The sequence below is a fragment of the Hevea brasiliensis genome, chromosome 14 (assembly GCF_030052815.1).
Source record: "Hevea brasiliensis isolate MT/VB/25A 57/8 chromosome 14, ASM3005281v1, whole genome shotgun sequence".
NCBI classification, from domain to species: Eukaryota; Viridiplantae; Streptophyta; class Magnoliopsida; order Malpighiales; family Euphorbiaceae; genus Hevea; species Hevea brasiliensis.
The window spans coordinates 22,284,555-22,298,177 of NC_079506.1; the positions used below are offsets into that span (position 1 = coordinate 22,284,555).

A 13,623-nucleotide genomic window follows, 5' to 3' on the forward strand; every position below is an offset into this window, starting at 1 on the left:
TTAAGTAATTAAATTAATATTTGATTAATTTATATATAAATAAAATAATTACACATTATAAACTATTTTTTTCCCGAACATTATAAACTATTTTGATGTCCGTGTTTCAAATACTAAGTATATATATACATCTTTGAAACATTTAAAATTACACGCACAACCACAGAAGAATCCTACAGATCATCCCCTGAAAAATGGATCACTTAAGAATGGGTTGGAGAAAGTTCCTCCTCCATTGGGGAAAAGAGTGAGGAGACAGACAAGGCCAAGAACAAAGCCCCAAGCATATCTGTCATTTCCCAAAGGAGTTATCTCATCTTTAGCAGGTAGTTCCTCCCCACCTCGAAAGAAAGTTGCGAATAATCCCCACGCCAGACACAGCACACTTCCACTAAGACCACCAATGCCCAGCAAGAGGGATGTTGCAAAAGAAAGCAATGTGGCTTTGCTTCTTCCAAACATAGCTTGTGCTATGCGACCTCCTTCAAGTCTTCCACAGGGTAACAAATTCAATGAAGTCACCACCATTCCTGCAGATGCATAGTATTGTCAGGAGTCAAGATCTCAAACATGGGACACCATCTTCTGTATAAATATAGAACCAGAACAACCAAACCAAAACAATATACTTCAAGTTGGTCTCACTGTCCCAGGCTGCTAGCCAAACTCATAAACCAGCTCACAACCCAACATAACCAATCAGCAAATGTAAAGTGTAGGCCAAGTCAATATTACTGATCATAACATGATAATTATAATGGCAACCATGACAATTAATAAATGTAGAATTTATGAACAAAAAAAATCGAACGGTCCATCATTCTTCAGTTTCATTTGCCAACTTGATCTATTGCTATAGTGCACAGAGTCTATGTCAGTCAAGAGAGGTGCTCATAAAGTTTCTGCTTCTTATTATTATTTGTTATAGGACCTCAAGCATAGTCCTAATGTAAAAGCTCAAAACAAGATGATTAACAGCAAGTGTACAAGTCAGTTTACACCTGCTTTGCACGGCTGCAGATAACGGATGTACAAGAAGGATCTGTATATTTCACCATATTCTTTTATCAGGGAACTTTTACCATTACCATGTGACTGCACATATCCTAAATCTTTAGCGTTCTTCATGGCCATATTAAGTATTGACACTTCACTTATCAGAGGGTGAAAAAAAGAAAGTACAAATTGCTTAACTAATTTGTTTCTTTGCTTAGTAAGTTGCCTCATCTCATATCCAACCAGAAAGTATTGCATACATAACAGAGACCCAAAAGATCAAGGGACTCACCTAAAAGTCCAGCAAAAGCAAGTGGATCAACGGGAACCCCCACACCCTCCACTGCGTAAGGCAATACATTTCCAAGGTCATCTGTATAAGGTCCAATAACATATTGGATGAAAGAAAGTAAGGGATTGTTGTAGAAGAATTGTGGCCTTATATACCTGCAAGAAAAAAAAAGGTAAGCATTAAACAAATCAAATCCATCAAGGAGGTTTTTACTATACTATATGGCACAATTTATAGATAAAATCCCTGGCATAAACGGTTTGTTCACCATTGTGACACCAACACAGCTTATCAAAATCAAGAATAGCATACAAAAGCTCCCAGCACTTTGAACCAGTATAACAGTTTTCTGCCTCTAAACCTTCTTTTTCAATGGGTTGAAACTTGAAATGCAAAAGAACTAGGCTGGTGATAAAGAATGAGAAACAGGAATGGGACTGACACCTTTGTTCACAGTTCTTAAGTGTCTAACAACCCAGAATGGAAAAATTGGGAACAAAACACAATAAAAGTTGCTTATTTGGTTTTCCTATCTACAGAGGCCGGTGTTAATAACCAAGAATATGAATGTGAGGCAATTCCCATTACCATTCTTTGTAACAAAAGAGGCGTAAATTGTTGGCGATTGTGCATCATTTCTCTGTTTTTCTCATTTTCTTTTCCCAGTTCATGCACCATCAAGGCAAAGGTGTTTGGGAGGACATTAGTTATTGCTTTTCTTGTTGATCTATATTTTGCAAAGGATAATATTCGCTGACAATTTCAAATCCCTACCAAGTACTGTATCATTTAAGAAATGTTGATCTCCAAAAAGGTAAAAAAATAAAAAATAAAAAATAAAAAGGAAATATTGAAAGCTTACAAAGCATTGTCACCACCATTAAAGCTACCATCAGCTACAAAAGCAGCAATTGCCAGCACTAGCGATGTCAAGTATGCACTAGCTGTGCGTGCCACTGGAATATCAAAAAGAGCATTTTTGTTTGGAAGCAAGGACTCATAGTTATTCATGACTCCCAAGCATCCTGTCCAATTGGATGGAACAAGGAAAGAAGGGCTGAGTTTAACACCATTACGAGCTGCTGTAACCCTCGTTGCTATCTGCAAAACATGAAAGATACTTCATTCAATTGACTACAAATATTTTGCATGAAAATATCATCACTTCAAGAATACTCAAACTTTAAATAAATGAAAATGTACTCTTACTGAACCAAACGTGCACTCTTACTATAATCACAATATGTATCACAGAGATTGGAAGGAAATTGAAGGAAAGCATACCTCAGAAACTCCCAAAATGGAGAGAAAACCACCAAAAAGAGGAATAACATCAGATATATAGTCATCAATAGTTGCATCTGGTTTAAGGAAGAAGCCACTCATCAGAGCTATGGTCCCAAAAGTTGCAACACATAAAACTACAGCACTCAAATAACCCCAGGGTGTACTCAGCTTGGTTGACTCAAATTGGAGATCCATCTCTGACCTGGGTTGCACTACACAAGCCTTAAAAAACAAGACTCATAAGCAAAAACATTATAAAGGCAATAACAACAATCTTTTCTGAATTTAGCTTGGTTGGCTCAACTAATCTACTGGCAAAGCACTTATATATAGGGAGAAAATACAACTTAACTACATTTAAAAGTAAAGATGCTTAAAATCACTTAGATAATCTTGTAGTACCTGTTTTGTAATTTCATCATTCTTTTCCTCCATGAACCATACAACGACCTCCCTCCCTGCCGCTTCAGATAGTTTTTTCTCCAGCACGGGAATGACCTCGTCAATGGGTCTTCTTAAATTCCCAATAAAAATTCCCCCATCACCAAATCTTCGAACATCAGTTGCAAAGAATGTATCAAATCCAAAACAGCTCTTTAACTGCCATCAATATGACCAAATCATCAATTCTGTACTAGATAATTTTTTATACATTTGCAAACAGAGCTCAATTGTGAAAAAAGATCTATAAAACTGATCTCAATTAGATTGTTGTTATTGTTAGCAAGAAGCCTTCTAAGTCCGAAACAATTAAAAAAAAAAAAAAAACTACAATGCAGTGATCTATTGGTGGCTTTTTGATATTAACAGATATAATAAGATGCTTGTTGACAAATGGCAACCAAACTATAGCAGACAACGGATTCTTACAACACTTCTTAAAAAAAAAGGATAATTTATAATTTAGTTTCGAGGTATAATAAAAACCACAATTTATTTAAAAAAAAAAAAGCTTTTAACGTATATTTTCTGTAAACAAAATAATTTTTCGATTAAAATTCACTATTAATTTTACGATGTACATAAGAAAGATATGCATATTAATTTTATGAAGAAATATATTTACCTTATTGAGATCAAGGGCCTTGAAAGTCTTCTCAGCCATCTCTAACCTCTCTTTCTCTCTAGCCAAACTATCACGAACCAAGCTATTAAAAAACCCCACAAGTGGATTATCACTGCTTTCCCTATCAAGTTCCTTGAGCTTCCTATCCGCCCTCTTCTTCTCCAGCTTTATCGCTGCCTCAATCGAGGGATTTCCCATAAACTTCTTGAATTCCTCATCTGTCTTCCAATCCATTTCTTGCTGTTTCCCTTTTTCCTTCTCTGAGTGAGTTTCGTTGCTCATTCCCACTTCTTGCCCAGAGGCTTCACTCTCTTTTTTTTCATTCTCAGTCTCTTCAGTAACCATAGCCACAGAAGATGAACCCTGCTCACTTTCTTGCTCATCTTTAACAGAGAATTTAATAGGCTGTGACAAATTTTCTTTTGTCACAATTGAAAATGAAAGTTGGGCTTTTTGCCCAAATGAGTGTCTTGCAGAAGATGATACAGATAGCTTCTTTCTAGCTTCACTTTCTTGCTCATTTCTGATGGTGAATTTGAGGGATTTTCTTGATTTGCTTCGGGAACATATTGAAAAAGAAAAACTGCTAAATGGGTTGTTCTGGTGCTTGCTGTTTTTGTGACAACATGGAGATAAAGAAGAATGTGAAACATTGAAGACAGTAGCAGCCATTGGAGACGTTGGAGAATGCATCTCGAAAAACCATGGTGAAGTAATTTAAAACGGTGGATCCTCTATCCTCTAAAATCTGAATAGACATATGCAGAGCCTAGAAAGTTGGAGAAGTGTAACAGGTGGCCTGGTGTTGAGGATAGTGACAAAAATCACAGGACCCTCACAGGAAAACCCTTGGAAAATTTCTGTGGCTCAAGAGCTCCAATAGGAATTTGATTTTTGATTTGAGGGTAAACCGTATGGATTACGTTGACAGATTTCTTGGTTGGATGATAAGAAAGGAAAGGAACTTGTTTTTTTCTTTTTTTTTTTTTAAAAAAAAAAACCCTTTTAGCTTATGAAAATTTAGGTGGAGACAACGGGGAATCTAGGATAGGTTTTTTATTTTTTATTTTTATTTTATCAGAAAGAGCAATTATAGGCTGCATTGCTCGGAATAAATGATATGCATGTATAAGGAGAAGAATAAGAATATATATATATATATATATATATATATATATATATATATATATATATATAATTTTTATTTTAAAAAATTAATTTTTTTAAATTAAAAAAATAATTTTTTTATTTATTATATATTTATATATAAAAATTAATTAAATTAAATTCTTATAAATTTATAATTTATAAATTAATTTAATGTACTAAAAAATTAGAATTAAAATTATACTGCTCAATTCTGATATTTGAAGCACGTAACTTAGCTTTGTAAAATTGTAACTTAACTTAGCCAGTTTAGCATTGCTGTTGAAAAAATTATTTTTTTAGATATATTAGATAAAAAGTATTAAAAATAATTAAAAATTAAATTTGATCAGTTTTAGTTATAAGAATACTAAAATAACAAAATAATTTTTTCTAAACTATTTTTCTCAACGGTATTTAAAATAATACTTTTATTCAGAAAAATAGTTTCAGACTCTAAAATTCAATGTCAAACAGGGCCTTAATCAGCTCTAAACTTTTATATAATCCTTGGATCCTAACTTAAGAATTTTTTTTTTTCAAAAAAAAAAAAGAATTTTACTTTTTTTAGTATAATCGGTTTTGATGGAGACCAAGGTTAAAGTGAGAAATTTAGATCATTGGAGTCATAATTTTATTTTACTTAATTTAAATATATATATAATAATAATAATAAATTATTTACTAAAAAAATAAAATTTTCAATATGTAATAATAATATAGTAACAAAAATTAAATACATAAAATAATAAAAATAATAATTCTCACTATTATTTTAAATTTATAATTGTGCACAATATAAAGATATTATTATAAATAATAAAAACAAATAAATTTTCACTATAATCTTGTAACACCCTCCCTGTAGCAATTCCGTGTATTCTACTGTTTCGATGACCGACGTCTGTCCGGACAGCTAAAACATCCGGAAAAATATTTAAATTAAAGTGAGGAATCATAATTAACTCAAATATTAATAAGAAAAATTTAGAAAAAATTTTAGAAATAAAATACAACCAATTTAAATAAATCGGTGTCCTAGTGATGGGTAACCTAGTGGGAAGTTGCGGTTCTCGCAACTAGGAATCCTAGACCCAGGAGAAAATTCATAAAATAATTTTTAGGACTCCAGAGAAGGGTCATTGAGGTTTCTATGACATTAGAATGCCAAGAAAATGCTTAGAAAAATTTTTCAATCGGTACAGATAATTTTAGTCTGTTAAGCCAAACGGAGGGCATTTTGATCATTTCGCCTTTAAAGGTGATTTTTGGCCGACTTGTCCAGTTAAGTAAATAATTATCATGAGACAAAATATGAATAAATATTGCTAAAAATTGAATTAAAATTAAGTAGAAAAGAAAAGAAAAGAAAAATAAAAAAAATGGGACTTTTGACATCACATGAGGTAATTAAATAACTCTCCACCAATCACAATTAAGCAAACTCATTAAAATGGGATAAATGAGACAAAAATGAACAAAAGAAATCTACATCCCTTACCCATCTTCTTCCTAGGCGTGACCATTCACCAAAGAGACTCCACCATTTCCATTCTAACCAAGCTTCCTTTCCCACCATTTTACACCATAAAATCTCTTGCTCCTTTCATTAAAAATTTTCCTTACAACTAGAGCAAGCCTTGAGCAGCAATTTGAAAGGAAGAAAGTAAAGTTTTGAAGCCTTGGAAAGTGCCTAAGTCAAGGTTAGTGCCAATTTCTTCTAAAAATTTTGTGTATGGCTGCCATTGAACATGATTTAGGTATTGAAATTCATGGATTGTATGTATATAAAAATTTTAGTTGTTGGAGTTAGGGTTTGAGGCACAAAACTTGGATTTTATTCATGTGTTGGTGAATGAAAGTTTAAATGGTCAATTAGTGACCATTTGGCTGTGTATGATGAAGGAATGAAGTCAGTTGTGGCTTGGTATTTGAATTTGGGTGAGCTGCCTTGGTTGTCCTGCAGGTCTGGATGTGAGTCCAGCAGATTTGGGCAGCTATAAATGGAGTTGTAGGGGTTCAATTGGTGTAAGGCCAATTGGACATAAAACTAGACACATAATGGCACTACTTTGGTGAAGAAACCCTACCTAGAAAACCAAACCAAGTTGGCCTAAAAATTGCCCTAATCTGGGTGACCTGCATTCTGCCTGGATAAAATGATTAAATGAACAGTGTTTATTCATTTGGTCATAACTTAGTGTAGAAAGGTCCAATTGATTTGAAATTTTACCAGCAGAAAGCTGAGATATAGACCTACAACTTTTATGAGGAACACAAATTCAAATTTTGACTATAACCTAGTCAAATTGCCAACCAAACTTAGGTTACCAAATCTGGCAAAACCAATTTTGCCCAGAATTTTGAATTTTGTCCAATCCGGCCAATTATGGTGTTTAGGCCATAACTTGAGCTACAAAACTCCAAATGGAGTGATTCAAAAAAGGAAATGTAACTAGACAAAATAAGGAACAACTTTCATGAAGACAATTTTGCCAAATTCCTACTGTATAAATAACCAATGGAACAGTAAATATAAGGATTAAAATCTGAAAATTTTGAATAATTAACACTAAGCTTAGAAATGGTATTGGCAATCAATACCAATAATTTTAAAATGTAAAATGTGGTATGTTGGGAGTATTAGAACCAATGTACCTATTGTCTATGCAAAAGTTAACAATTCAGTTGACTAATGAAATAAATAGTAACACCTAAACTTAAATTTCAAGAATTGTACAATTTAAAAGTGTAACATGCCCTAGTACACCTAGCAAGATTGGTTTGGATAGTTTGGCATACCAATAGGATTCAGTTAGCAGTACTGCACATGGCATTATGCCATTCTGTGATTTTATGGCTTTTAGTCATTCTGACATTGTGTTGATACTTGGCCTTGTGCCTAATGTTATTCCAGTTTATTAGCTGTTCTGTTGCACATCGGGAGATGCATATGTGACCGATGGTGTGACGGCACGAGGTACTAGATACCCAGTGCCAGTTTACTCGTTTATCCAGTCCAGTCATCCAGTATAGGTTACTTGGGCAACCAAAAATGAAAGTGAACAAATTTAATGAAATAATGAATAAAACAGGTACATGATAAATAAGATTACTAATAATAATCAAAAAATTGTCTGTATAAGACATCAAATATGCACTGCATATTTACTTTCTGTTTTTTTTTTTTTTTTTTATTATTGTGACGCCCCTTACCTGTCTATTGTATAGCCGAGCAAGAGTGCCACATTCGGTGCCGGAGCACCCTGTCTTGTCTTGTCATGTCTATTGTAAATTTTAATGTCATTTAAATCAGGTAATTTATGTGTAGAATTTTTTTATATATATATATATATATCTTATTTCTGTGGAGACCCGGACAGATCCTCCTATGTTTTATTAGCATCTGGCGGGTTCCACTATCATGTGTTAACATATTCATAGTCATCTCACATATTTCCATATCATATTTTCTTTTATCATATCATTCACAACTATTTATGAGATCTCAAAATGAAGTGTCATCTATTGCATTCATATGGAAATTTATAGATAATAAATTATAAGTTTTCATTTCAAGTCCAAAATAAAATACATCATAAACTAGTAATTACATCATGACTAGACATAATGAACCAAAATACTAGTCTACACATGGGCCCTACCAAAATACAAAAGACTGATGAGGTGACTCTGATCGGTGGTAGATCCGGCCTAACTCGTCCGAATACTCTTGTGGCGCTCACGATCTTCGATCTACGCGATGGAAAACCAACGCGCTAAGCATAACGCTTAGTGGTGCATAATTTATAATAATAATAATTAAACAATTGAAATAATATTTACAAATCATAAATTCTGGGTCTTTTACATTTTTTTACACTTTGGAATCAATTAAAATTATTGGGGCCTTTCCTGTTTACTTATTGTATATTCAGTATTAATTAATTATTATCAATGCCCAAGAAACCTATAACAAATTATAAAAGCTGGATACACGGGAGTATATGGGTTAGACAGCCATATGTCTACCCTCAGATACATCCGCTGGCACGAGGCACCGTCGCACGACGAGACCCGCTATCAAGCTTGTAAAGCCAGAAATAAAGTAGGCACAATGGCCAGTAAGTAGGCATATAGCCTGTAGAACAATCATATCAGACATTTATTATCAGTTCATGATTTGCTCTATAAGCAGTACTGCTATCTGTGGTCCCTAATTGGTATACCAATTTATCCAAACTAAATAAATAAGTCTAGGTATACTATGGGCAATTAAATATTTTTAATTATTTTAGCACTATTCACTGTTACTATTTTCTAGTACTGTTCATTGATACCATTAATTTCATATTAATGGGACATTAGTCCCACTTTACCTATTCATATCATTTTTAATATTTAATTATCCTTATGAGTATTTTAATTATCATATATAGCATTTTTCCCATGAACCTTTCTTTAGGTTCATGTTGATGTGTTATCTTTATCTAGGAATTTGACTAGGTTAGGATGTCTATTTAGTCACACTTCCTTCATAACAATTGTTCCTCTATGTTTAAACTTGAATTTCAGTTTTTGAATCACTGAATTTGGACTTATAGAACTCAAGTTATGGTCAAAATACCATAACTGGTCCCTTTGCCTCTAAGCTGTCCAGAATTTACAATTTCTAGTCAATAAACTTTGACCAGTCATTTGATCATTTTATTGTCATTTTTAGACTTAGGTTCCTTCACAAGATATGTTCCTCTATGTCTTAGGGACTCCCAGGTACAATTTCATAATTTTTCAAGCTTGGTATAGTGAGTTATGGTCAATGTATTAACCTGGACTCTCAGTCCTATAAGGGCAAAAATCAACTTCAGGGCAGTATGTTTGACCCTCTTTTTAGGGTCTTTACACTTAGAATTTGGCAAAGGTGTCTAAATCAATATTGTATCCCTAAGTATCATGTTTCTAGATCATATTGGCAAATCTCAAATGGAATTTCCTAGTGGGAGTTATGGCCAAATGAACACACAGGTATCAAATGGCATTCTGGGTTCAACTTAACATTTTCTAGATTTCAATTCCTAACTTTCGCTAATATTTTCCCTAGGATGCAATGGTTTCTAGAGCTTGGTCAAAACATAAAAATTGTTGTGCTATGTCTTATAAAACTTTTGGTACTAGTTTCACTCAATTTGCAACTTTGGAGACCAAGTTATGGCATTTTTGCCAAAACTGGTCAAGCATACCAAAGGAACAGTATTTTGGACAATTTCTGGGTTGGCAGTTTTAGTGACTCAACTTTTGCTAACAATTTGATTTGGTTAAAAGCAAAACTGGGTTAAGTGGTCTTCATGAAAAGTGTAGCCCTATGTCTAAAATTTCCATGGGTAAAATTTTAGGTCATTTGGACCAGTATAGAGAGAGTTATGACCACTGTTCATTTGGTCATTTTCTGGGTTGGCAGTTTCAGTGACCCAACTTGTGCTAATAATTTGAATTGGTTAAAGGCAAAACTGGGTTAAGTGGTCCTCATGAAAAGTGTAGCCCTATGTCTAAACTTTCCATGGGTAAAATTTTAGGTTATTTGGACCAGCATAGAGAGAGTTATGACCAAATGAACATGTACTGTTCATTTGGCCATTTTCTGGGTTGTCAGTTTTAGTGACCCAACTTGTGCTAATAATTTGAATTTGTTAAAGGCAAACTGGGTTAAGTGGTCTTCATGAAAAGTGTAGCCCTATGTCTAAACTTTCCATGAGTAAAATTTTAGGTCATTTGGACTAGTATAGAGAGAGTTATGGCCAAATGAACACGTACTGTTCATTTGGTCATTTTCTGGTTGGGTGCAGAGAATTCCAAATTTGGGTAGTATTTAGCTCAAGTTTTGGACAGAATTTGGGCATGGTTTCTTCATGAAAAATGGGTTATTTTGGGTCTAGTTTCACCTCCAATTGGCCTCATACCAATTGGGGTCACACAATTTTATTTATGGCCTAAAATGTACACTGCCCTCAACAAACATAACCTGCAGAAAATTAACACTTCCAAAACTCAATCTCCTCCAACTTCCTTACTTCAATTTGCATGCAATACACTTCTATAAGCAACAATCTCATCCCAATAGGTCAATTTCAACATTTTACACAAAGTCCTCAACATTTACACAAACCCTAATTTTCAAAGTTTCAAATTTACACAAACACTACACAATCAAACACCCAAACATTTCAACTAATTACACATTCTCATGGAACCATTTTTCATCACTTAAAAGCAATAAACTTCAAGTTCCATGGCTGCCAAAAATTCAAGGGTTCTTTCCTCTAGATTTTCTTTTTGTTTTAATGGTATTTATGCTTAACAAAACATGCTTTTCATGTTTAATAAAGAGAAGAAGAGGGATTAGTGCACTAACCTCTTGTGACCCACTTCAAACTTTAATCTTTCTTCTTCTTATGGGTATCTAAAGCTTCCTTATGGTGTGGGCTAAATTTTTTGTGAAGGGGTCTATGGGTTTTGGTGAGTGAAAGCTTGGGAAATCAAGCTTTAAGCTTGATAACAATGGTGGGGAGGGAGAAAGCAAGGGAGACGGCAAGAGAGAGGGAGAGTGGGGAAGAAGATGGAAAGAAAAGTAGGTGGGTTTTGTCTCTTGTGGGTATTTATATATATACATTTATGTGTACTTTATTGTTTTTAAATTTCATAAAACTATTTCCTTCCTTTTCTTTTCTTTCCTTTTTTTTTTTCTTTTCTTCTTCTTTCTCTTCTCATTTTTCAAATTCAAATTCATAAATTTAATTTATGTTATTTATTTTATTTCCTAATTTTAATTTGACATTTATGTCAAAATTCACCTCTATGGGTGAAATGACCAAAATGCCCTTCATGGTGCATATCGGGTTATTTTTATTATTTTTGTACCAAATAAATAAATTCTCTAAATTTTATTTTATTTTCTCAAAATTTTTCCTACATTTTTTTTTAATATTTATTTCATTAATTTATGCCTCCTCACTATAGTTTAAGTGTAGTTCCAGACATTTTAATTGTCCGAACAGACATTAGTCATCAGAACAGTAAAATGTACGGACTACCTTTGGTGAGGACGTTACAATTATTGGCACTACTAAGCATTATTGCTTAGCGCATTGCTTTTTACCACACGTAGGTTCTGGAGAAACCGATCGAGAGCGGAGTAGACCACAGACTGGGTGAGACCTTCTGCAGATCTGCATAGTATTCGTGTCACCTCACCGACACCAGTGCATTGATAGGACACTAGGTTTCATTTTGGATATTTTGTAATTAACTTTTATTTTCTCTTCTGAAATTGAAACTCATGTAATGTATTTTGTCATCAATGTAAATAGTGAAAATTATGATTATGAATGAAAAAGTGAATATTTATTTATGACTTATATATGAATATCCTATGAAATGAAATGATGAGAAATGGGAGTATATTTGAGAAATATTGAGATTTTATTCATGAAATGGAGTTTGGGATTGATTGAAAATTTTGGAAGTGTTTTTCATAGGTTCCGAAAAACTGTTTTATCCATTTTTAACCGGCACTCTGCCGGATTTTCTATAAAATTTGTGGAACCTCAAATAAAATTATGATTTCAATAAATGACTTCAATGAATGATATTTCACGAATTATACTTCATAACTATGAAAGAAATAAATTAGGAAGGATAAAAATGATTGAACTAAAATAGGGTTTTTCAGAACACTGTGTGACATATCTTATTCGGCTATACTGTAGACGGGTAAGGGGTGTCACAAATCTCATAATTCATCTTACAAAGCAACATGTATTGTCAATATAACCATTAGTATGATCATCATTTACTAACTTTATTATAAATAATTTTAGCTTGTGTTAGAAAAGTATATGATGTATTTTTATTAGTGTTAAATTTTGGAACATTTTATTTATGAAAACATTTCTAAAAACATAATTAGAATAAACAAAATAAGTAATAATAATAATAATAAATTTTTGTAAAATAATATGTGACGTGGTATATTAAATTTTTAATCAAAATTAATATTAAAAATAAATTTTAATAATCAAGACATTTTACAATTATTTTTATACACTAAACTATTAAAATAATCATTACACATTAAAAATAATTCTTTCCTTATTTATGCTACCCAATAATATTTAAATATAAAACATGTTTATTTATATCTCAATTGTTTATATTTTATTTAATAGATTAAAAAATTATGTAAATGAATTATATAGTTATAAAAATATTTAAAATTAAACTCTTTTATATATATAAATTCAAAATATAAAATTGACCCCAATTTATAATTTTTATTAATTTCAATGAAATTCATTTATTAAAATTATTAAAAATATTTTATATAATATATAATTTTAATTTTTTTTATAAAGTTGAGTGGGTTAGTTGAAGAAATAATATGGTACATATCCGTAATTCTATATCAGTATTATTACGAAATGACAAATCAATCATAAAAAAATAATTAAATATAAAGAAGTAATTATACTTAAAAAGAAACTACAAAACTGAATTTAGTGGGATCCAAAATAATTCAATTTTTTCTTCATAATTGGTTTATTATTTCGTATATATTTATCTACATGGAATAACCTATTCATAATATAATTTTTAATCAATTAACCCATTCAATACAATGTGATTCCGTAACTATTTATATGTCTATTAATTATTAGCTCTCTACATGAAATAGCAGTTATATGTTGACTGCCTATATAAATTATATCTAGATTTGATAAAGGGTTAGTTCAATTTCGATTGTAGAATAAATTAGAGATAAAAATGAGAGAATATTGATTTA

General features: G+C 32.1%; 1 protein-coding gene across 1 annotated transcript; it reads right to left on the reverse strand.

Annotated features, from left to right (window-relative positions):
• On the reverse strand, positions 1-4,492 carry LOC110650735 (probable zinc metallopeptidase EGY3, chloroplastic). The gene is made up of 6 exons (XM_021805854.2): positions 3,642-4,492; positions 2,978-3,175; positions 2,573-2,797; positions 2,151-2,389; positions 1,289-1,443; positions 1-530 (listed from the first exon to the last, which is right to left on the reverse strand). Exons 1-6 carry the CDS (start codon positions 4,332-4,334, stop codon positions 181-183), a joined length of 1,860 nt encoding a protein of 619 aa, XP_021661546.2. The 5' UTR covers positions 4,335-4,492; the 3' UTR covers positions 1-180.
• Between the last annotated feature and the right edge of the window lie 9,131 nt (positions 4,493-13,623).